We start from the raw sequence: 25,035 nt of genomic DNA on the forward strand, positions 1-25,035 counted from the left end.
AGATGAAGCTTAAGGGATCATTATGTATTAGAGATATGATATACCTTATATGTGTGTTTTGAATGTTGTTCTGTAAAACTACATGAGAATTTATAACTTGCTCAAGATCTTTGTTTTTTTAAACTAAATTATGTGATTCTGTGAGATTTGACTTTTTATTTGTTTGTTGAAAACTTATCACAGATAGTGTCTGGCATGCAGTAAGCACTAAATACCTTTTTTTGAAAATGCATTAAGTCAGTGAGTTATATCCAGTCTTGGTCATGTTAAAAGGGGTGGGGAGAGTATACAAACAGTAGAAAGAAATCCTTAGTTGAGGAAACCAGAATCCCTGTCCTAGAACCAAGATTTGAATTCAGATCTCTTTCAAAACCCCATCCCACCACTCCATTTATGGAGCACTGAGTAGATGACTAATCTACTAGTGATCATCTGTGATAGTCTGTGTTTTAGGAAACACTCAACCTTGAGGGTTTATATTTTTGTTTTTGGTACTGGAGATTAATCTCAGGAGTATTTAATCACAGAGTCATATCCCCAGGCCTTTTTAGTTTTTATTTTGAGATTAGGTCTTTGCCAATTTGCTTGAGGGTCTTACTAAATTGCTGAGGCTGGTTTCGAGTTTGTGATCCTAGGGTCTCAGCCTCCTGAGTTGCTGGAATTACTAGCCCGAGCTACCACAACCGGCTGTTTTAGGTCATCTCTGCAGCTTATTATGATTCCAAAGTGGAGGACTGATAGGATCATCGTCTATCAGGTAGGTGTTTTCTAATTACCATAAAGCATGACCAGGACATCACTCTCCTTAACTTGTGACCAGAGAGAAGGAGGCGTGTGCCATAGCCTGGCAGGTTCACTGTCTGCCCAAGTCTTCTCCTCTGCGATAGAGGTTTCAGGTTTCAATTCTCCCAAGACCTCAAGACATCGCAGCTGGTGAGGTGCGGCTGTCGACTCCGCCTCTGCACCCCAATCAAGGCAGCTAGCGAAAGACAATTTCAGACCCAGGGCTGCGCGCTAGGCCTGCCCTCGACCGAGGTTGTACGCGGCGGCGGAGACGGCTTCCAGCCTGTACTAGCTGGGCGAGCTAAGAGGCGGCGATCACAGCTGGGCTGGGACTTCCTTCCTCCACCGCAGGACAACAAAACAACCAAGAGCCGGCACTGAGCTCTTGGCAGCTGTCTGAGCGAGAAGCGCAGCGATGGGCTCCCTGCTGAGCAGCGACAGCAGCAAATCCTCGCCAGCCTCTGCCACCCCACGGGCGGTGGAGCGCAAGGGGGACCCCGAACTGCCGGTTACGTCCTTCGACTGCTCCGTGTGCCTTGAGGTGTTGCACCAACCCGTCCGGACCCGCTGTGGACACGTGTAAGTGTCTGGGGAGCTCGGCTTGCACGCCTACCCTCTGGGGAGGACGATGTTGGGGAAGCCGAAGGCATGGTGTGTGTGTGTGTGTGTGTGTGTGTGTGTGTGTGTGTGTGTGTTTTAAAAGAAGCCAGCGCGTTAGAAAACAGCTGCAAGGATAAACCTCAAACCGCTGGGGGCGGGCCACCGGGAAAATGCCTCATCGGAGGGTTGCACAGAATTTCGGTAGGAGAAAACAAACAATCGGGCTACGCAGCACCCTAAAGCTGCCTCCCCCTGAAACCCAGGTGCCTACTCCAGAGATAGGGATCCAGGCGCTGGCCAGCGGAGAGCCAGGGCTTGCCAGCTGGTGGAGAACCAGCACACGTCCTGGCACAGAAAGGAAACAAGCGCTGGCCACAAGGCTCCCACAAAGCAGTTTTCCCGCTGGACTTGGTTGAACCGGCTGTAGCTTCTCTCCCCCCACGAGAACTCGAGTGGTTTTGTTTTGCTCTATCTGTGCACGTGCTGCAGAACCCTCACGGAAGCTGGGTGTCTTGAGCAATCGGGGGTCTGTGAAAACTGCCCTTCCATCCCAACCCCGCGTCCGTTTACACACACACACACACACACACACCCCTCAAAGATCTTCAAGTCCAATTGGAGCATCTGAGAGACTTTTCTGAAGTCGTTGGACAACAACGTGGAACATGAGGCTTGAAGTTAGCACCAAACCAGTGATTGTAAGCTATTTAAAATCCAGCCTCAAAGTGACAGGAGGCTGCAGATTACCTGCTTCATGCTCGCCTCTCCAAACTGAAAGTATGATTAAAATAACTTTCTTAAAAGCCACGGTACTATTTACTTAAAACTCAGTTGGTGCAAAGCACGGTAGTTTCTAAGAAGGGTTTAAAAGTTCCTATATAAAATCTGCGGGTCTTTAGCGAGAACTTGAGTAGTAATGTGGTGGAAATTGGATCTGTAATTCGTGTTCACTGTTCACTTAGGAGAACTCCCCTCTTACATGGGTGTGAGTGTGGTTGCTGTTGTTGTGTGTGTACATGATGCACAGATCAGGAGTGAAGCCACTTAATGTCACCTGGTAGATGAAGCACAGGAGCAAAACCTCAGTTGCTTAAATGGGCTTTTGGCTTACCAAGAAAGAAGAAAAGGCATATTAAAAATGCAAAAGTACAAAGTGCTTTTGAAAGGATTTAAGTGGTCCTTGAGAAACAGTTTGCACCATTGCTCATCAGTGAGCCAGGGAGAAAAGTGTGCTGCCCACACATATTTAAGTAGAGTGCTCTGGGCATTATTTTGTGACTGTATTTTCAGGGCCTTTTTTTTTTTTTTTTTTTTTTTTAAGCTTTGTACTTTAAACTCATGGCTTAAATTTACCCCCTTTCTACTTATTGATGTTTCCAGTCATCCAGACATAACTCATTGACACAATATCCAAAGGCCAGTATGAAAGCAAAAAATGCTGTTGTGTAACAGGATAAAGTATGTTGATGAGTTCAGGATAATAATAACCTGAAGATAACTACATTAAATTTAATCTTTATTAGCATTAAGACTAAAGTTGTGCCAAAGATGAACCGTGAGTCTTTAGTTCCTTCTGTAAAACTGGAATGGGCATCTGGAGGTTGTTTTTTGAGTTTGGAATTTGGACACTATAATTTATTGTTTACAATGTTCAGGCTTCTACTAAAGGGTAATATAAATTTGCAAAATGTCAAATTTTTAGTTTAATCTTTTTCTTTGTTAAAGTGAACAGGAAGCCAGGGACTGGAAAAATAGTCATAAAATAGCATAACAAAGGCTGGACAAACTGTCTTCCCTAACTTTACTGTTCTTTGTTTGGACAAATCTATGTCCATTGTTCTGGCTGTGGGCAGAATTTCCATATTCCTCCTTTTGGCAAATTTACTTGGGCTCCTTCCACTTTATAAATGTTAACCAGAGTCCCTTTTACACTGGAGACTGTGTGTTAACACCATTTGTGCACACTAAATGAATTAATCTTTTCCAATGAATATAGAAAATAAAGAAATGCAAACGGAATCTCTATTTTATTATTCCATATTGAAATTAGATTTCCAAACTTATTGAACTAAGTCTTTTTATTCTGGTTTCTGTTTACAAACCTATTTCAAGTCAAACAATTATAATAATGAAATGATACTCAGAATATGTATAGAGTACTTTATAAATTGTATTGTAACAGTAGAAACTGGGCATTACAGAGCACTAGACTTAATTCAACTCTGCCACTAGCCAGCTATGCAACCACTCACTAAACTGTTGAATCTTTTTGAATCTGTTTCTTTTCTTTTTCTTGTACCAGGGATTGAAATCAGAGGTGCTCAATCACTGAATCACATCCCTAGTCCATTATTGTATTTGGAGACATGGTCTCATTAAGTTGCTTAGGGCCTCACTAAGTTGCTGAGACTGGCTTTGAATTTATAATCCTCCTGCCTCAGCCTCCCAAGATTCTGGGATTACAGGTGTGCACCACCATACCCTGCTCTCAGTTGTTTTTTATTTGTAAAGTGAGGTGAACAGTGCAATTTTGTAGACATTTAGAATATAAAGAAATTCCATATTAAAGATTAAGGGCTGGGGCTGTAGCTCAGTGGTAGAACGCCAGCTTCTTTTGCACAAGGCCCTAGATTTGATTTCCAGCACAGAAAAAAGGAAGTTCAAAATATGGTTTCTAGGGGCTGGGGATGTGGCTCAAGTGGTAGCACGCTCGCCTGGCATGCATGCGGCCCAGGTTCAGCACCACATACAAACAAAGATGTTGTGTCCGCCGAAAACTAAAAAACAATAAATAAAAAATTCTCTCTCTCTCTCTCTCTCTCTCTCTGAAAAAAAAATATGGTTTCTATTTCCTTCAGTCATTCTTTTTTTTTTCCTTTTTTAAAGAGAGAGTGAGAGAGAGAGAGAGAGAGAGAGAGAGAGAATTTTTAATATTTATTTTTTAGTTCTCGGCGGACACAACATCTTTGTTGGTATGTGGTGCTGAGGATCAAACCCGGGCCGCACGCATGCCAGGTGAGCGCGCTACCGCTTGAGCCACATCCCCAGCCCCTCCTTCAGTCATTCAATGAGCAAAACACCCATGAACCGTTTTTATTTGTTATTTCTGAATTTTTTGTTTTTTGGAAGCAAACTGGGCCACAAAAGATAAATCTATAACATTTCCAAGATGTCTCAGATAGTCTTACTTTTAGCTTTTTTCTTTTTCCTGTAGCAGACTTGAAGAAGCTTTTTTTAAAATATATTTTATATTTTTTAATTGGCTTTGTTCATATTACTATATTAGTCATAAAAACATTTGGGGGAAAGGGCTTCTTAACTCTGAATCTTCTATTATCAGAGCTGGGAAAAGAGGATAGATAAATTGAAGTTGTATGAATTGAGCTCAAAAGGAATTTGATTTACAGATAAAAGAAATATTCAAAGTATTCAATTGCTGTCAGATTGGATATACAGAGAAATATGTCAAAGACAACTCCCAGATTTTAAGCCCAGTGATAAAGAGAGGAGGAGAGTTTGACTCAGGAGGAAGTTAATGAATTTACAAATGGGCCTGTTGAAGATACAGTAGTCCCATATGAAAATATCTAAGTGGAAATAGTCCAAAGATCCTGGGAGAATAGGATTAGGGAAAGAACTGGAGGGAGTTATCTGAGTAGAATATAGAGATTGAGAATGAGCCTAAAACGGCTGAGCACTAACTGGGCATTCGGTAAGGTCTAAAGAGCCACATCTCCAGTGAACTCAGTGGACATGACTGCTCTGTGTCACAGAAGGTGACTAATTTTGCTTCAGTGAAACTGTCAAGGATAATTCTGAAGTGCTTTCAGGTATGTGGATTAAAACATTCCATTTGTGGTCAAGTATGAGCAGAAAATCCTGCCCCAAATTGCTGGTTCTCTAAGTAGAGTCTGAGTGTCTTCCTGGTGAGTTCTAGACTGCTCTAGAAATATACATCAGTGCTTTCATTCCATTTCATTTCTTTTTTTTTTCCTTCTTTCTTCTTCTTTTTTTTTTTTTTTTTTTTTTTTTGCAGTGCTGGGGATCAAACCTAGGACCTCAAGCATGCTAGGCAAGTGCTCTACCAACCCCACCCAGTGCTTTCATTCATACAGGAGATGTTTAATCCCAAAGACTTCTTGTTTAACCTGAGATTAAAGATTTTATCCTATTATTTATTATAGATGTTTTTATCTACTTATGTAGTATCTGTTAGTGGAGGTTCTCTAGAGAAACACCAATAAGGGTGTACATGTTAGTTTCCTGGCAGTATCATTGAATCTGTTGGAAAAAACTGATAGTAAATTAACAGGAGAAAAGGCACACAGTTTATTAAAGATCCAAAGGTGCTGGACACTGTGGATCACACCTGTAATCCCGGAGGCTGAGGCAGAGGGATCGCAAATTCACAGCCAGCCTCAACAATTTAGTGAGGCCCTAAGTAACTCAGCGAGACCGTGTCTCTAAATAAAATATTTGAAAGGGCTGGGGATGAGGCTCAGTGGTTAAGCGTCCCTGGATTCAATCCCTAGTACCCAAAATAATAAATAAATAAATAAAGGCCCAGAGACATCACAGAGTGAACACCAAACAACCCAGTGAGATTCAGAAACTTACACACTTTCTTCATAGGGGAGAGAGAAGGGAGACCTGTAAGCATATCTGGAAGGGTATAAAATATTTTTAGAGGAGATGAATGAGCTTAAAGAACAAAGTTTTTCTCGTTTGTGGGTATGGTGTCAACTCTAGGTTTCTTTTGGGTGGGGGAGGCCGGTACCAGCGATTGAACTCGGGGTCATTCATCCATTGAGCCACATCCCCAGCCCTATTTTTTATTTTATTTAGAGACAGGGTCCCAGTGAGTTGCTTAGCACCTCGCTTTTGCTGAGGCTGGCTTTGAACCCTCCTGTCTCAGCCTCCCTAGCCACTGGGATTACAGGTGTGTGCCACCACCCAGCCAACTCTATGTTTCTTTCTAGTGCGTTAATCTAGAGGATCTGGCCTTTAGGTAGATAAGAGGACTTCAGAGAAAGTCCCTCTCTGTTTCAGAAGGAAAAGAGGAGTGGGAAGTCAGACTAGTTTTCAGACTGCTTCTTCAATTCAAAGAACTCAGTATGTCAAAGAATTATACTTTGGGGTATATAGATATTTTTATTCAGGTACATATTTTTATAGTTATATGTATTTATATTTACATATTTCATATGTAGTTGAAGCTCAAACTAAGAAATATTTACATATTTTATATTATTACATATATTCATTTATATATAGAGAAAAAATATATAAATATATAAGTATAAATAGACACTGATTCCTTAAAATCTTATATATACGTGGGAGAAGGAAAGGAAGGATATTTTTAAGGAACTGATATATATTATCAAGGGTAATCTCTTACCGTCAACTGATTATAGATGTTAACCCACATCTACAAAATACCTTTAGAGCAACATCCAGGTAAATGTTTGACTAAACAGAGTACTATTATGAAGTTAACACATACGATTGACCGTCACATTTATTAAATGAGTTGTGTGTGTGCGTGCACACATGATTATGGTACTGGGGAATTGAACCCAGGGGTATCTACCACTGAGCCATGTCCCCAGCCCTTTTTAAATTTATTTATTTATTGGTACTAGAGATTGAACTCAGAAATGCTCTACATCACCAGTCCCTTTTATTTTTTATTTTGAGACAGGATCTCTCTGAGTTACCGAGGGTCTTGCTAAGTTGCTGAGCCTGGCCTCAAACTTGAAATACTCCTGCCTCAGCCTCACGAGTAGCTGGAATTACTGATGTGCACCACTTTGTCCAGGTATTAAGTTTTCCAGGGTTAGTAAAATCTGGTTACTAAAAACAAAAATTAGATCATTATTAGTCTTTACCTGAGTACATTTCAGCATGCTACCAGGCAACTTGATTGTCTGTTAACAATGCACATATTCCTGTGTGGCTGGTAGGAACTTACACACTGTTCTTTAAATTTAAAAATCTTTGTTTAAAGCTGGTGAGTGGTGGTGCACACCTGTAATCCCAGCACTCTGGAGACTGAGACAGGAGCATCTGGAGCTGAACAATTGCAGATCAGTCTTAGCAACATAGTGAGATCCCATCTCAATAAATAAGTGTTCATCAGCTGGGTACTATGGCGCATGCCTGTAATCTTGGTGGCTTGGGAGGCCAAGGCAGGAGAATTACTAGTTCAAAGCCAGTCTCAGCAAAAAGTGAGACCCTGTGTGTAAATAAAATACAAAAAAAATAGGCCTGGGGATGTGGTTCAGTTGTCAATTGCCCCTGAGTTCAATCCCTGGTACCCTCCAAAAAATAATAATAAGGGTTCATCGAGTTTTATCATTATCACTTTGGTTTGCCATGGGTTATTTAGTTAGATCTGTAATTGTATGAAGTAGATTAATTTATTGATCCAGTAGATGTTCTTCCAGGGAAAATGGACAAAAAATAAGATAATAGTGTTAAGCATGCAGTACACAGTTGGCCCTCCTTATCCACAGATTTTGCATCCTGGGTTTCAAAACAACTGTTATTTCTGAAAATATTCAGAAAAAATTGTTTGTACTGAATACATATGGGCTTTTTTTCCTTGTGCTCAATCTCTAAACAATATATTATTTGTGTGTAGCATTTTATTGTATTAGGTATTATAATTCATCAAGAGATGATTTCTTTCTTTCTTTCTTTTCTTTCTTTCCTTCCTTCCTTCCTTCCTTCCTTCCTTCCTTCCTTCCTTCCTTCCTTCCTTCCTTCCTTCCTTTCTTTCTTTCTTTCTTTCGAGGCAAGCACTCTACCAACTGAGCTATATCCCCAGCCCAAGTGATGATTTCTTTATTTTGAGATAGGGTGCTCACTATGTTGTCCCTCCTGGCCTCAAAATCATGGTCTTCCTGCCTCATCCTGGAATTAAGTGCTGGAATTATAGAGGTGTGTACTACCACACCTAGTTTAGAGATGATTTAACATATACAGCAGGATGGGCCTACGTTATATGCAAATACCACATACCATTTTATTTATTTATTTTTTGCGGTGCTGGGAATCTAACCCAGGGCCTCATGCATGTTGAGACTACCACTATACCACTGAGCCACATCCCCAGCCTGATGTGCCACTTTCTATGAGGAACTTGAGCATCAGTGAATTTTGTTCCCCAACAGATATGAAGAGATGACTGCATATTGATGGATGTTAAGGGTTGGGGAGGAAAAAAAGAAGGAGAGAGAAGGCAAAGAAACAAAATGGAAAGTAAATGGGAGAGTTGCAATTTTAGGATATAAAGAAGTGCTTCTCAAAATGTCTACTGTAAAGACTAGGAGCAAGTAGTTCAATTCCCAGCACACACACATACACACAAAAGTGTTTTTTTGTTTTGTTTTTTTGTTAATTTCCAGCCCATCACTAATTTTGTAAAATAAATACAAGTCTTATAGGAAAATGAAAATCTAAGCCAGGTGTGATGGTGCATCTATGCTCCCAGATACTCACTAGGTTGAGACAAAGGATCACTTGAGTCCAGTTGGGGCAACATATCAAGATTCTGTCTTAAATAAATAAATAAGAAAAATGAAATCTTAAAACACTAAATATATATTTTTTTAATAAATATTTTTTTAAAGAGAGAGAGGGGGAGAGAGAGAGAGAGAATTTTTTTAATATTTATTTTTTAGTTTTCGGCGGACATAACATCTTTGTCTGTATGTGGTGCTGAGGATCAAACCTGGGCCGCACGCATGCCAGGCGAGCGCGCCACCGCTTGAGCCACATCCCCAGCCCCTATATATATATTACAAGCACTCATTTTAAAAATTATTAGGTTCTGGCTCAGGACTGAAATCTCAGAAACTCAAGAGGCTGAGGCAGGATGACCACAAATTTGAGGTCAGCCTCAGCAACTTAGTGAGACCCTTTCTCAAAATAAAAAGAGGATTGGGGATGTTGCTCAGTGCCGCTGGGTTCCATCTCCAATACTAAAAAAAAAAAAAAAAAAAAATCAAAAAAACTTTAATAATCTTTAGGTTCAACACAAATAAAATTACTGTCAGATTGCCAGCTGAGTTTTTAAATAACTCTCTCAATTTCCATACTTAATTAAACATGAATTTTTAAAAAAATGGGGCCTCGTTTTGTACAGGCGTGGTCTAGAGGAAGGAAGGAGGTGAGGAAGCTAGTTTGGCTGCAGCTAAGTGAATGAGGGGAGCAGTAGGGTGGAGTGGGGTTGGGGCATTTATAAAAAGCTGGCCTTTTTCTCTGAATATTTTTTTTTCCTTGACCAAACCCACTCAAGTCTATAATTTTAATGTACAGCATGAAGTCTGCAATTTCTCAAAATTCTCATCTGGCAATTAGAAAGAGCTGAATCTGCACTTTCAGTCTTTATCATTAGGAAAGGGACCTCATTCATCCTCTGTCTGTCCACTGGGAAAGACTGGTTATGGAAATTGACCCAACATAGAATCTGAGTCATAGGAAAAGCTTCAGAGAACACAGAACTACATGGTTGCCCTGGAGACCTCAGCCTGGATCACCTGGGATCTGGTCAACTGGGGAAACTGGCTACACAGGAGATTAGCGTGCACATTAACACCAGGATGAGAACTCCTGTCTCCAGCCACCTGTGTGGCAGCCTCTGAACAAGTGACCTCTGACATCAATCAGTAAAAGGCACCAGCTGGGTCAGAGCCAAAATGCTAAAGCCAGGTCCAGGCCAGGCCACCCTGCTCCTGCGTATGTCACTTCACCCAAGTAAGGGTTTTGAACAGAGATATGGCATGAAATGACTTAATAGAATAGAATAGACTATAGGGAGGTGGCTAGGACCACGAGAGCAAGTTGGAGGCCACTGTCATAATCCAAGTGAGAAACTAGAACCAGATGTGAAGAGTGGATGGGGTGAGAATGGTGGAATTTTAGGAGTATTTAAAGGTGCTGCTACAAGATGGATTTAATGTGGTGTGTCAGGGAAAGTGAGGAAGCAAGATGACGTCAAAGTTGGGGACAACCAAGTGGAGACAGTGAGCAGTAGATTGAATCTCTGAGTCTGAAGTGCAGAGGAAGACATGGATTATAGATAAATAAAATCCGTGGTCATGGCATATACTTGATCTAATCCATGAGACTGGTTGAATTTATCAAGGAGTAGAAATGGTTAGTAAAGCATAGATGTCTAAGCCTGCATAGTGGTGCTCACCAGTGTTCAGGGACAGACATGGAAACTACAAAGGACCGAGGCTGGGGATGTGGCTCAAGCGGTAGCGTGCTCGCCTGGCATTCGTGCAGCCCGGGTTCGATCCTCAGCACCACATACAAAACAAAGATGTTGTATCCGCCGATAACTAAAAAATAAATATTAAAATTCTCTCTCTCTCTCTCTCTCTCTCTCTCTCTCTCTCTCTCTCTCCTCTCTCACTCTCTCTTAAAAAAAAAAAAAAAAAAGAAAGAAAGAAACTACAAAGGACCAGCCAAGAGTTAGGAGGAAATCAGATTGGATTCTAGAGGCCAAGTGAGTGATAAAATATTCAAGAAGGAAAGAAGGATTCACTCTATCTACTGCTGCTTAAAGGTCAAGAAGATGAAGATAAACTTGACCGTTCATTGGATAAGCAACATGGAGACCACTGTCATCTTGAGCAGTTTCGGTGAATAGCGAGCTCTAAAGCCTAACTAGAGTGAATTCATGAGTGCCCAGAGGACAGAATCAGAGACAGGGAATAGAGAAAGTCTTTATGAGCTGGGCACCCTGGCACATGCTTGTAATTCCAGCAGCTTGGGAAGCTGAGACAGGAGGATCACGAATTTAAAGCCAACCTCAGCAAAAGAGAGGTGCTAAGCAACTCAGTGAGACCCTGTCTCTAAATAAAATACAAAATAGGGCTGGGGATGTGGCTCAGTGGTCAAGTGCCTCTGAGTTCAATCCCTAGTAACCTCCTCACTCCCCCGCCCCCCACACACAAAAAAATCCTTTCATGGAGTTGGAAGGTAAAGGGAAGGAGAAAAATTGGGACAATCGCTCAAAATACTTGATCTATGATTTTCCAATAAATGACTTTAAGATGAAACTGCAGCTTAAACATAAAACATCCATGCCCTGATGATAGAACAAAAAAGTGCATAGAACACTTCTTCCTCCCAATGTATTGGGATGTTACTTAAAATTAGATGAGTGAGGTCTTTTCTACTATAGTGATCTAAAAACTCTTCAGAGCCATTGTTCTAATAAAAGAATGCTACTTTCCACATTGCCACTTCTTAAGATCTGGCAACTTATTGTTTGATGGTTGCTGAATTAGTGAGTGACTCCAAAACAGAAGATGGTTGGTAGGGCTGGGGATGTGGCTCAAGCGGTAGCGCGCTCGCCTGGCATGCGTGTGGCCCAGGTTCGATCCTCAGCACTACATACAAAACAAAGATGTTGTATCCGCCGATAACTAAAAAATAAATATTAAAATTCTCTCTCTCTCTCTCACTCTCTCTTAAAAAAAATTAACAGAAGGCATCAAACATTGTATTAAAAAAAAAAAGATGGTTGGTATAATTTGGTGAATGCCCCTTAAGAGGGGACCATCACTCCCCAGGTGTCAGTCACCATATGCTATGTAGTTATGTATGTATTTTAGGCTTGCAGTTTGGGTAATAGTAGTCTTGTGATAGTTTTGAACCTCATCCACCACTCCTATAGGGTTATTCATCTGTGCCTGTAGTGATGAGAATTTCAGAAAGATGTAATTAAGCTGGTCCACAATTTGCCTCCCCCCCCCATAGTTAGACTGCTCTGTGTTTACTTAGCAGCATTAGTATTGTCATAGATGAATTAAACATTACTGACCTATTGAATTATGTATGTTCTCACAAACAGAACCTAAATAACGTGGCAGATTGAGTTTTACACAGAGATTCCTCTTAGATTCTGGTTTCTGGTCCTTAGACCAGCAGCACTGCAGAATTTGGGACTTACCTCAGATCTACTGAATAGGAACATGCCTTTAAAAAAAGATCCCCAGGTGATTTTATCTTCTTTAATGTTTGAGAAACGCAGCTACGTAATCCTATTTCATTTATAGTAAGATGAGGCAGTGTTTGAGGGTTATGAAGAAGCGCTCCTCTAAGATTTTAGGGTAAAGAATTAAATTTAAATTTAAAATCAATACACAGTGATATGCAGAGATCTGCAGAGGCAAATTTTGGAGATTGAAAGACCAGTTCCCAGGCTGGACTTTGACTATGACCTAGTCAAATATATCAACAAACACATCAGAGGGAATCTGGAGGCCATTCAAGGTCAGGGGGGCTCAGCTCCAAGAATTGCTGTACTTGGGCCTGTCCAGTGTCATCCATTAATGAAAAGGGAGTGAAGTGTTTATTCCCCGGGTATTTATTGCCCTAGAATGGAATATTCTAGCCGAGACTTTGTCGCTTTGAATAACAATAACAACTCCCTTTATTGTATTTCCATGTTCATGTTTACCAAGACAGGCCAAGATTTTAATTCAGCTTCACATTAGCATACCCACAGTGAGACAGCTTTATATAGAAGATTAGACCTGCCACGGGTTGCCAACAATGTCTTCCAGAACCACATTCGAAATCAGCTCTGGGTCCTTATTTTGCTTTTCTTGCCCTAGACCTCAGGGACTCCGCAATGGCATCCCTTTCCTTTTAAAATCCATTTAGGATTTAGTTTTACCTCATCAGATGGAGCCCATAAATCTACCCAGGATCCTCAGCTGTCTTTTCCTGTTTCCTTCCAATGCTTTACTGACCTCTTGGTTGTAGGGGATTTTTGGCCAACCATTTAATTTAGGGAAACAGAAAAGGGTTCATAAAATAACAAATAGGAATGAGGTAATTAACTTTCCATCTGGTTTCTGAGTTGAGTCATTATCTAGTTCCTCATTGATTTCCTCATGGATAGCTAGCTACAGTTTCACAGGGGTGAGATTCCTGCTGCAAAAGAGTGGCAAGGGCCAATAGTACCCTCTGGAAGGGGCACCAACCCATGTGGCTTCCCAGGGATGAGATTCCAGAGTCACACGAGTCTAGTGAGACTAGCTGAGCAAGAGCAGCCAGAAAATTGGCTTTGTGTGAAATCTGATGATTCTGTGAAATCTGATGAACCATCACCACAAACAAGATCAGGAACATTTTGTTTCTTGACTCTAAAAAATTCCCTCCTAGCCTTTGTAGTTGATTCCTTCTACCAACCACCAGCCCCGAAGAACCCCATCTGCTTCTGTCATCCAGTTTTAGAATCTGTGCAGTCAGTAGTCTTTTGTGTTTGACGTCTTTCACTTTGCATAAAAGTATTTTATGTCATTTGATGTTGGAACCCGTTTGCCTATGCTTCCAAATTAAATCCTAAATCTGCCGATTTACTACTGTCAACTGCTACTTTGCTGGCATAAACCACCATCCTCTCTAGACTGCCTCTTAAAACAGACCTAAAACACCTCTCCTTGCTATGCTCTTGTAAATCTGTAATCCATCTTTTTTTTTTTTTTGCAGAGGGCGGAGTGTCCCAAGGATTGAACTCAGAGACATTGCCACTGAGCCACATCCCCAGCCCTTTTTATTTATTTATATCCCCAGCCCTATTGTATTTTATTTACAGACAGGATCTCCCTGAGTTGCTTAGCACCTTGCTGTTGCTGAGGCTGGCTTTGAACTCAAGATCCTCCTGCCTCAGCCTCCCAAGCCACTGGGATTAGGGCGCTTGCCACCACACCAGGCCTCTTTCTTTTTATCTTTCTTCCTTCCATCTTTCCTTTTTAAAAAAAAAAAATTTTAGGAGTACTGGAGATGAAACTCAGGGTCTTGCACATACTAGGCAAGCACTTTATCACTGAGCTATAGCACCAGCTCTTTTTATTTTTTTTCATTGTTTTAGATTTTATTTTATTTTGCTATTCAAAGTATTGCTAAATTGCCCCGGCTGATCCCAAAGTTGCTATGCTGGTGCCTTAGCCTCCTGAGTAGCTGGGATTACACGTGTATATCATCACACCTGGCTTTTAAAATTTTACACCTGTACACTTTTGTTGTTGTTGTTGTTGTTCAGGGGATTGAACCCAACTCTGCTTTACCAATGAGCTACATCCTCAGCCCTTTTGCTTTTTTTATTTTGAGGAAGGGACTCACTAAGTTGCTCAGGGCCTTGCTAAATTGCTGAGGCTGGACTTCAACCTGTGATCCTCCTGCCTCAGCCTCCTGAGTTGATGGGAATGTAGGCTAGTGTCACTGTGCCTGACTACACCTGTACACTAGGGTGAGGATGTTTAATTCAATTCTCTAGCTCTCATAAGCTGAATTTGATTACTATACTAATTTTAAGGAGAAAAAAAAAATGTGTGCTTTTTAAAAAAATTTTGTTCTTGTCAGATATACATGACAATAGAGTATATTTTGAGTATATATACATGGAGTATAACTTCCCATTCTTGTGGTTGTCCATGATGTGGAGTTACAAATAACTGTGTATTCCTATATGAACATAGGAAAGTTATCTGATTCATTTTACTATCTTTCTTATTCCCATTTTCCCTTCTTTCCCTTCATTCACCTTTAATCCAATGAACCTCTATTCTCCCCCTGCCCCCGTATTGTGTGTTAGCATCTGTAGGTCAGAGGGAACATTCAGGCTTTGGTTTTTGGGGATTGGCTTATCTCAGTAGGATTGTCTCCAGTTCTATCCATTTACCAGAAAATGCCATAATTTCATTCTTCTTTATGGATGAGTAATATTCCATTGTGCATATATACCACAATTTTTTTTTATCCATTCATCTGTTGAAGGGCATCTAGGTTGGTTCCACAGCTTAGCTATTGTGAATTGAGCTGCTTTATATGTTTATAAACATTGATGTGGCCACATCACTATAATATGCTAATTTTAAGTTCTCTAGGAACATGCTGAAGAGTGAGATAACTGGATCAAATGATGGTCCATTTCAAGTTTTCTGAGGAAACTCCACACTGCTTTCCAGAGTGGTTGCACAAATTTGCAGTCCCACCAGCAATGTAGGAGTGACTCTTTTCCCCCACATCTTCACCAACATTTATTGTTACTTGTATTCTTGATAATTGCCATTCTGACTAGAGTGAGATGAAATCTCAGTCTAGTTTTAATTTGTATTTCTCTAATCGCTAAAGATGTTGAACTTTTTCACATATTTGTTGACCCATGGTATTTCTTCTTCCATGAAGTACCTGTTCAGTCTCTTTGCCCATTTATTGATTGGGTTATTTGTTTGTTGGAGGGTTAAGCTTTTTTAATTCTCTTTATATACTGGAAATTAATGCTCTATCTGAGATGAAGGTGGCAATGATTTTTCTCCCATTCTGTAGGCTTGCTCTTTATGTTCTTGATTGTTTTTAAGGAGAAAATTTTAACCTCGAGTCTTTTTGAACTAAGTAGTTCTGCAGTCTTGTTTCTACATGCCACAAAGGAGGACAGAGCTGCGGGCATTCCATGGCTTTTCAAAGCAATATTTTTAAATGGTTTTTATATATACAGAATTAATACCTGTGGTCTCTTCTTAAACTCCATGGCTTTCTGGTTTTGTTTGTTTGTTTGTTTGTTTTGGTATTGGAGATTGAACTCAGGAGCACTCAACTACTGAGCCACATCCCCAGCCCTTTTTTATATTTTATTTAGAGACCAGGTCTCCCTGAGTTGCTTAGTGCCTCGCTAAGTTGCTGAGGCTGGCTTTGAACTCTAGATCCTCCTGCCTCAGCCTCGAGAACTGTGGGGATTACAGGCATGCACCACTGCGCCTGCCTGTTTTCTCCATTTAATAGCCACTTTTATTGAGTGATTATTTGCAACTAAATTTTCATATGATGCAGTAGCATCTATATAATGCACATGTGTGTTTCATCCTACAGATAACACCCTTGTATAGAGGTTAGGGTGTTTATATGAGGAACTCTAAGGAAAAAAAAATGACTTGAGGTTACTATTTTGCACAAACATCCCCACTTTCATAAACATCAATAAAATGAGAAAGCCCAGCATCCGTTTACAATTATTATAGGAGAAATGGGTAAAGTGTACAAGTGCCTGCCACAGGGTTGCACCGGTATTTGTCTTCTGCTTGGATTGGCCTAAAACTTAAATCAGTTGAGAAAAAAAAAGGTGGACACTTGTAGTTGAGAAACCCGAAATGTTATCTGCTTGCTCCTAAATAATTCATGTCAGACTTATAGGTCTTGAATTTGAAATATTAACGTTGAGTTGAAGGGTTGGGGATGTAGCTCAGTGGTAGAACCCTTGCCTAGCATGATGAGGCTCTGGGTTCCATGCCCAGCACTGCCAAAAAACCCCAAAAAACAAAAACATATAGATCTCAGTGGTACAGTGTTTGCCTAGCATGCTCAAGGCTCTGGGTTCTATCCTTAGCACCTCAGAAGAAAAAATATATTTGAGCTAACATTTAAACCATTTGTGTGTGTGTGTGTGTGTGTGTGTGTGTGTGTGATATATATTTGTTTGTTTTTTTCCTTTGGTGCTGGGGATTGAACCCAGGGACTTGTGCATGCAAGACAAGCCCTCTACCATCTGAGTTATATCCTCAGCCCTGTATTAAATACCCTTTAAGACTACATTTTGAGAACCAATTCTTAGAGACCCAGAAATATGCAAGGGCAGACTGTTCCTTAGAGTTTACAATTAGCTAATGTTGAGAGAAGTAAAAGGTAGTAGAGACTCAGGTCTCCTGATTCCTCAAGTATTGACTGCTCTAACTGGGGCAGCCGTTGTGGTGGAATGAATGATTACTGTTCTTTGGATCAGAAAACCCCAGCTCACCACCAGTTGAAGCCAGGTACTTTCTATTTACATGATCTTACAGAAGTAGCTCTGTGTACCTCAGTTTCTTTGTCTATAAATGGAAATTGTGATCTTTCTCAGGGTTTTCTTATGGTTAAATGAATTAAAGTATGTGAATGTGTTAACGTTTTGAAAAGGAGTCAGTGAATCCAGTTTGAAATGATATCAAAATTGTCACCAAACAAGAATTAAAAACAGAAAGAAGAGTAGAAACCTAGGCTGATCTGGGATTCTAGGTAAAGAGCAGGGCAGTCCCATCAATTTGCTGCTGCTTAGACTTTGTGTCACTGTCCAGTACTCAACTTCCAGAAAGGGTTAATGCAGCCTGGCCTGCATCCAGTGCTCACATCTTCAGCAGGCCGCAGTTGGCACCTTGATTAAGGTTCCACTGAAGTTGCATCTAATGGAAGTGGGGTTGCTTCTGCAGCACAAGACGCTATTGGAAGAAAAATAAGACACTATTGGAAGGGAGTGGATGCGGGGTTGACAGAAGCATCAGGATAATTCTAGCACTAAGCAACTTTAAGTATCCCTTGTGTGTTTAAAATAATTTAACAACAGACTCAGAAGAGAGTACTTTTAAGAATCACTAATGGCTAATATAACTGGGAGTTCAAGGGAAACCAAAGAGCAAGAAGAGTTTAGAAGCTATCTGTGCTTGTCCATTACTAAAATTGATCATCAGAACACATTGAAATGTTACCCAAATGCCCATTGGCAATACAGTGGGAAAGAAATTTTGTTACATTCACACAACAGTCTTTACAAAATTAGAATGGACAATCTCAAGTACTCACAGCAATATGGATACATCCCTTAATCATAGTATCGAATTGAAGAAGGCAGATCTGAAGACTACACATACCAAATGATTCCATTCATACAAGGTACAAAATAGCAAAAATAAGTTTTGCTGTTAGGATTCAGTGATTATAGCCACAAAGGATTATAGCAGGAATGGCAAAGCTGTAAGTCTGAAGATTGGTACATTTAATAAATATATTATAACATTTTGTATATTAAAGTATAGTATAGATACCGTTTTTATTGTTGTTGTTGTTGTTTGGTACCAGAGTGCTTTACCACTGAGCCACATCCCCAAAGTCTTTTTATTTTTTTTATTTTAAGACAGGGTCTCACTAAGTTGCTTAGGGTCTTGCTAAGTTGCTAAGGCTGGCCTTGAACTTGGGATCCTCCTGCCTCAGCCTCCTCAGATACTGAGATTACAGGCTTGGGCCACTGTGCCCTGCTTAATTTTTTTTTTTTTTTTTTAACTCAGTGATTACATGGGAAAGATCAGAATTGTGACTGGAAGGTAGCAAGAGGGGAGATTCTGGGGTGTGGTCATGCTCTACTTGTATGGGTATGTTCTATTTGTGGGTCACATTTCATTGAACTATATAGCTTCAATATGTAAACTTTTCAATATGTATGACATATTAACCTTTTGTATTTGGTGGTGTTGGAGATCAAACTCAAGGCTTTGGGCATGGTAGGTAGAACCCCACCAATGAGCTACACCCTTGAAAATTTTAAGTTTTTTTTTTTTTTTTGGTTACCGGGGATTGAACTCAGGGGCGCTTGACGACTGAGCCACATTCCCTAAATAAGATACGAAACAGGGCTTGTATCTTATTTAGAGACACAAGCCCTGTTATGTATCTTATTTAGAGACAGAGTCTCACTGAGTTGCTTAGGGCCTCGCTTTTGCTGAGGCTGGCTTTGAACTCCCAATCGTCCTGCCTCAGTCTCCCAAACTGCTGGGATTACTGGTGTGCAACACCGCGCTCGGCAAGTTAAAATTTTAATATGTACTAATACTCCCAGATAGATATTAAGTGCTGAATAGTTTAAGAGGTACCTGATCATGCTAATGTATATAACTGTTCTAAGATGCTCATTTCAATTTCATGTACACTTAGCCTTCAACAGCTTCTATAAATAAGTCAGGATTTTCTGTGAATTATATTAAGATTTTATTAGGATACCTCTAAATAAGTCAGAGAATATATTTCTTGACTCAGAGGTCATTCCTAAAGTGGTGACTTTGATTAGTTAATTTTCAATATCAAGGAATGACATTAAAATGATTTTCAAAAGAATTATAGTCAGCTAGTGGCACCTGCTTGTAGTCCTTGCTAACTGGGAGGCTAAGGCAGAAGGATTTTTATTTCAAGGCTATCCTTGACAACATAGTGAGACCCTATCGCAAAAAAAAAGAAAAAAAAAAAAGAAAAACCATGCCTGGTATTTTTACTTATTTGACTTGCTGCTATTTTCTTTCTTTCTTTCCTTCTTCTTCTCCTTCTCCTTCTCTTTTTTTTTTTTTTTTTTTTTTTTTTTTTTTTGGTGCTGGGAATTACACCCAAGTCCTGGCACATACTAGATAAAGTCCTCAATCACTGAGCTACATCCCTCCAACCCTCTGCTATTTTCTTATCCAATGCACACAAAAAACCACAGACCAAAGACCAATTTTCCAACAATTTGAGGTAAAGTAAGATTAGGGAAAAGGAAAAACAATAGTTATTTTTTAGTTAGTTTTTAAAAATCACTTATTTTTCAATTTTTAAAATTCATTAAATAGTTAATTAATTTGGGTAACAGGGATTGAACCCAGGGATTCTTAACCACTGAGCCATATCTCCAGTCTTTTTTTTTTTATTTTTTATTTTAAGATAGGATCTCATTAAGTTGCTTAGGGCCTCACTAAATTGCTGAGCCTGGCCTTGAACTTATGATCCTCCTGCCTTAGCCTCCCAAGTTGCTAGGATTACAGGTATGTGCTGCCAGCCCCTTTCTTTGAGTTAGTGGGGTTTTTTTTGTTGTTGTTGTTGTTATTGTTTGTTTGTTTGTTTTTGTTTTGGTATTGGGGATTGAACTTGGGGGCACTCGACCACTGAGTCACATCCCCAGCCCTATTTTGTATTTTATTTAGAAACAAGGTCCCAGTGAGTTGCTTAGCACCTTGCTTTTGCTGAGGTTGGCTTTGAGCTTGCAAACTTCCTGCCTTAGCCTCCTGAGGTGCTGGGATTATAGGCTTGCACAACTGTGTCCGGCCTTGAGTTAGTTTTAATGCTCTTCGCTCACTCTGTATTCTTACTTTTGTTTACATAAATGCAAGTACTTGAGGTGAGAGCATGTGATCTCAAAGAAGTCTCACCAGGAAGGTGAGCCATTCTCTGGGAAGTGTAGGATGCAAATGGACCTATATTTTTGGGTAGTATGGTTGATAGTGCACATTAAATTATAATTTACACAAACACATGGTGGTGGCTCTTTTATGTCATTCAAGGAAAGTGACATATTCTTGGTTTGTTTTGGGTAGATTCTGCCGTTCCTGTATTGCTACCAGTTTAAAGAACAACAAATGGACCTGTCCATATTGCCGAGCATATCTTCCTTCAGAAGGAGTTCCAGCAACTGATGTGGCCAAAAGAATGAAATCAGAGTACCAGAATTGCGCTGAGTGTGACACCCTGGTATGTGACATGCACATGTTCACGGTTACTGGCTTAGGTGACTGAAAAAATTACCACTTTTCCTGTGCTTTTCTTTTCTTTTCAAATATTTTTTAGTTATAGATGGACACATTATCTTCATTTTGTTTATTTATTTTTGTGTGGTGCTGAGGATTGAACCCAGTGCCTCACATGTTCGAGGTAGGCGCTCTGCCACTGAACCACAGCCCCAGCCCACCTGTGCTTTTTTGTGGTTGTTTTGTTTTGGTACCAGAGATTGAACCCCCAGGAGTGATTAACCACTGAGCCACATCCCCAGCTCTTTTTATTTTTTATTTTGAGACAGGGTCTCAAAATGTTGCTTAGGACCTTGATAAATTGTTGACTTTGAAGTTGCGATCCTCCTGCCTCAGCCTTCTGAGCTGCTGGGATTACAGGCAAGTGCCACTGTGCCTGATTTTGCCTTTGCTTTTGATTCCATTCTACTCAGCTTTTCTAACTGCTTTATCTCAGTCTTTTTACTGGCATCTCTCCGATTTCATATGTATAGGCAGCAGATGAAACAGACCCCTGTACTATGTTTGCCTAACTTTTCAAAAAAAATTTTTTTTCACCAAAAACTACTGGGGGTTGAATCCAGGGACACTCTACCACTGAACTACATCCCCAGCCCCTTTTTTTTTTTTTTTGGTGCCTGGGGATTGAACCCAGGGTCTTGCACATGCCAGGAAGGCACTCTACCACTGAGCTATATCCCCATCCTCAGTCTTTTTTATTTTTCATTTTGAGACAGGGTCTTGCAAAGTTGCCCAGACTGACCTTGAATTTGCCATCCTCCAGCCCAACTTCCTGAGTAGCTGGGCATATTTCCACCTATATTATTCCGATCCCTGTAGTCTTTATTGATCAATTCCTCCTGGTTGTAATTTTCCACCTTTGGCACTATACTAGTCTGATCAGATAACATGGAGTCTTGGAGTTCATGTAAAAGATTCTAGATTTTGCTCTAAAGGCAATAGTAAGCCATAGAAAGAATGTGAGCATTTGAATGCCAAAATGGAGCTTATATTTTAAAGATAGTCCTCTAGTATGTGCATAAGGAATGAGTTTGGAGAGGATGAAAGGGAACCTTGGAATCAGTTAGGTGGCTTTTATGCTAGGTCAGGTAAGGAAGCTGGGTCAGGACGATGCATTCAGGTATGGAAAAAGAGATTGTTTCAAGGTATAGTTAGGAGATAGAATTGAAGGAAAATGGTGTCATTAAATGAGAGAGGTGACATTAATAATTAAATAATTAAATGACATGAATAAATGAAGGTGCTAATAAGGTACCAAATTTGAAGAGGAATCCACAGAGATATGTTTGGATATGTTAAGCTTGAGCTGCCCAGGGGAGATGCTGGGAGGGTGTATAGATTCCCAGTCCAGAGATCAAGAGATTTCTTTAGGGAACCTCTCTTGATGGTTAAATCCTTTTTTTTTTTTTTTTTTTTTTGTACTAGAGATTGAACCCAGGGGTGTTTTACCACTGAGTTGCATCCCAGACCTTTTTATTTTTTACTTTGAGACAGAGTTTCACTAATTGCTGGCCTCAAACTTGAGATCTTCCTGCATTAGCCTTCCCTAGTCCTGGGATTATAGGTGTGTGCCATTGCACCCAGCTCTTGACTGTTAAATGTAAACTGGAGCCCTGTCCCACTTTTCCTTAGAACCCTGTGCTCTCCCTTTATACTACTTACCACTCTTTTGTGGGTTTTTTTTTTTTTTTTTTAGTTCCATTAGGGTAAAAATGTTGGCTATTTTGCTGATGATACCTGTGCCCAGTCTTTGAAACTGGAATTTTGTTCCCATCATCCAGAATAGGAAAATAAAATTATCAAAATGGAATTTTAGAAAAACATTAAGCAAATGAAATCTAATTCCAGGAGTCTATATACAGGACTGTTCCTTGCTTCTCTCAGTCAGACAGATTGGGGGCCAGCTGAAGGGTTAATAGAGATGGAGCACATTTCTTCAGCCACAAGCTCCTGAAAAATTAATTCTTTCTTTTTAAAAATATTTATTTATTTTTTAGTTGTAGTTGGACACAATACCTTTATTTTATTTATTTATTTTTATGTGACACTGAGGATCAAACCCAGGGCCTCGCACTTGCTAGGCAAGTACTCTACTGCTGAGCCACAACCCCAGCTCCAAATTAATTCTTACTGTGGAGGCAGGAAGCCCCCGGAGCCAGAGTGCTGGCATCTTAGCTCTTTAGCTCCTGAGGAGGACAGACCCCCTGATTCTTTCTGCTTGGCCTTCCTGTTGGGTGGGGCCCTCATCCTCTTCGAGTAGGCCATTTCCTTCTGCCTTGTTGCCCCAGAAACCTAGGTGGCTTACCTTCATGTGTCAGCCACAGCTGGGGCCTGGGTAGCATAGCACCTCCTCCAACATTGTACCACCACCTGCAAGTTGGCTCATAGTCAGGGCAATGCATTTTATATGTTAATATAAAACTTTTTTACTATTTATGTAATCTGTTCATGGCTACCTGACTAGAATTTATGCATGGTCTTTGGGGTTCAGACACCCTGAGATCAAACACTTAATTCTCTCAATGCACTCAGTATGATTTTGAGCAAGTTATGAATCTAAGTTGTAGTTTACCTTTTTGTAAAATAAGGAGGAAGATAATGTTGCTACAGAGTTGTTGTGAAGGTGTATTATATAAATGTGTCTTTTAGCATAATATCTGGAATATAGTAAAGTAAAAATCAAAAGCTTTTTACATTTTGGAGAAGAGATTATCGCTTATTTTTACTTATTTTGTCATCATATAAAATTTAGCATGTATAAAGTCAAGCTCATGGTATTCCATCACCCACTTCCTTCCCTCACCATTGACATCTGTCAGGAACAACAGCATTCTCTGCATTATCCTGGGTAGAAATCTTCTTCCTTTTTTCAACCACCACCCCCATATATGATTAGTCACACGGATTTTGATTTATCTTTGAGGAACTTATTGCTTATGTCTCTTCTTTTCTATGCTATTCCTATTGCCAGGTATGCTGCATCTTTCTATGGCCATTTTAGACTTGGCTTATTCTTCAGAGTCTGGGTCAGACTGCCACTTCTCAAGGCCTGGCCATGGTATCTCACTGTGCCCTGTTAATTTCCTGTATATCTGTGCAGCCTTCTTCCTCTGTTAGATTACCAGCACCTTTAGAGCAGGCATGTGATTTTTTTTTTTTTTAAAGAGAGAGAGAGAGAGAGAGAGAATTTTTTAATATTTATTTTTTAGTATTTGGCGGACACATCTTTGTTTGTATGTGGTGCTGAGGATCGAACCCGGGCCGCACGCATGCCAGGCGAGCGCGCTACCGCTTGAGCCACATCCCCAGCCCAGGCATGTGATTTATGTTTCTTTTGCCATCGCAATGTACAGTGTCTTAGATAATTTTGTGTGTAGACCACGAGCTTATCAATTCATCTATTCGTATACAGTTCCCAGATCAGCAATTTTCCTGAGGAATACTTATCTTTTTGAACAAAGAGTTCAAAGAAAAAGATATGTTTGTTAACAGAAGTAGTAAGGAGATTAGAGGACTTTAATGTGTAAAGCTGGATATTAAAGGTTGTAAACACATCTGTAAAACAATCAACTATGTCAGCCCTTGTTTTTATGTTTTAAACAGATATTGTAAAGCAAGGCTTATGGTTTTACTTTTTTACTACCTTTTATTTTGCCTTTTGTTCAACAATGGTAACTGTTTCCTTGACACAGTAAATTTCACATTTGAGGCTGAACTTCCGCAGCTTGGGTAAAATGAAGCACAGTGGGTTGACTACTGTACCACAGCTGTACAAAGCTTCCTTTAGTACAAGATCTTATCAGAGTTCTAATGAAACCTTTGGTAGAATGTGTGTTATCTTAGCAACAGATGCCTCATGGTTAGCATCTCTGAATGTATGTCTGTAGGAACAAAGGCTCTTTATTCTGCATTAATAAAAATGCACTGCAAGAGCTGTTTTTTATGTTTGCTCTTCATGGGACCATTAAGTATGCTATGCATTGTGAATTCATATAGTGCTACTGGGTATGTTATAAATCCATGGTATTTATATCTTTACCTAAGGCACAGGGTTTCTTACCATTTTTTTTCTTTGGGTACCAGGGATTGAACTCAGGGAGACTTGACTACTGAGCCACATCCCCAGCCCTGTTTTGTATTTTATTTAGAGACAGGGTCTCACTGAGTTGCTTAGCACCTCACTTTTGCTGAGGCTGGCTTTGAACTTTTGCAATTCTCCTGTCTCAGCCTCCTAAACCTGGGGACATCTCTAAAATTCATACATTTATTTTTC

At 40.1% G+C, this 25,035-nt stretch overlaps 1 protein-coding gene across 6 annotated transcripts in view; it reads left to right on the top strand.

Annotated features, from left to right (window-relative positions):
* The first annotated feature begins 851 nt into the window (after nucleotides 1-851).
* RNF125 (ring finger protein 125) overlaps nucleotides 852-25,035 on the top strand; it is a 37,965-nt gene continuing 13,781 nt past the window's right edge. For 3 of the 6 annotated variants that reach the window (XR_014018410.1, XR_014018411.1, XR_014018412.1), the window contains exons 1-2: nucleotides 852-1,362; nucleotides 20,553-20,706. Coding sequence is in view for 3 of the 6 variants with exons in the window: in XM_081263634.1 (XP_081119760.1) it covers nucleotides 1,199-1,362; nucleotides 20,553-20,706 (318 nt within the window). In the remaining 3 variants the exon portion in view is untranslated. Of the gene's footprint in view, nucleotides 1,363-1,569; nucleotides 2,082-10,835; nucleotides 10,904-20,552; nucleotides 20,707-25,035 lie in introns of those variants that run through there. The other 3 variants (XM_081263634.1, XM_081263635.1, XM_081263636.1) reach the window with 3 other exon arrangements.

This window comes from Spermophilus citellus (assembly GCF_964194105.1).
Source record: "Spermophilus citellus genome assembly, chromosome: 12".
In the NCBI taxonomy this organism is placed as follows: domain Eukaryota; kingdom Metazoa; phylum Chordata; class Mammalia; order Rodentia; family Sciuridae; genus Spermophilus; species Spermophilus citellus.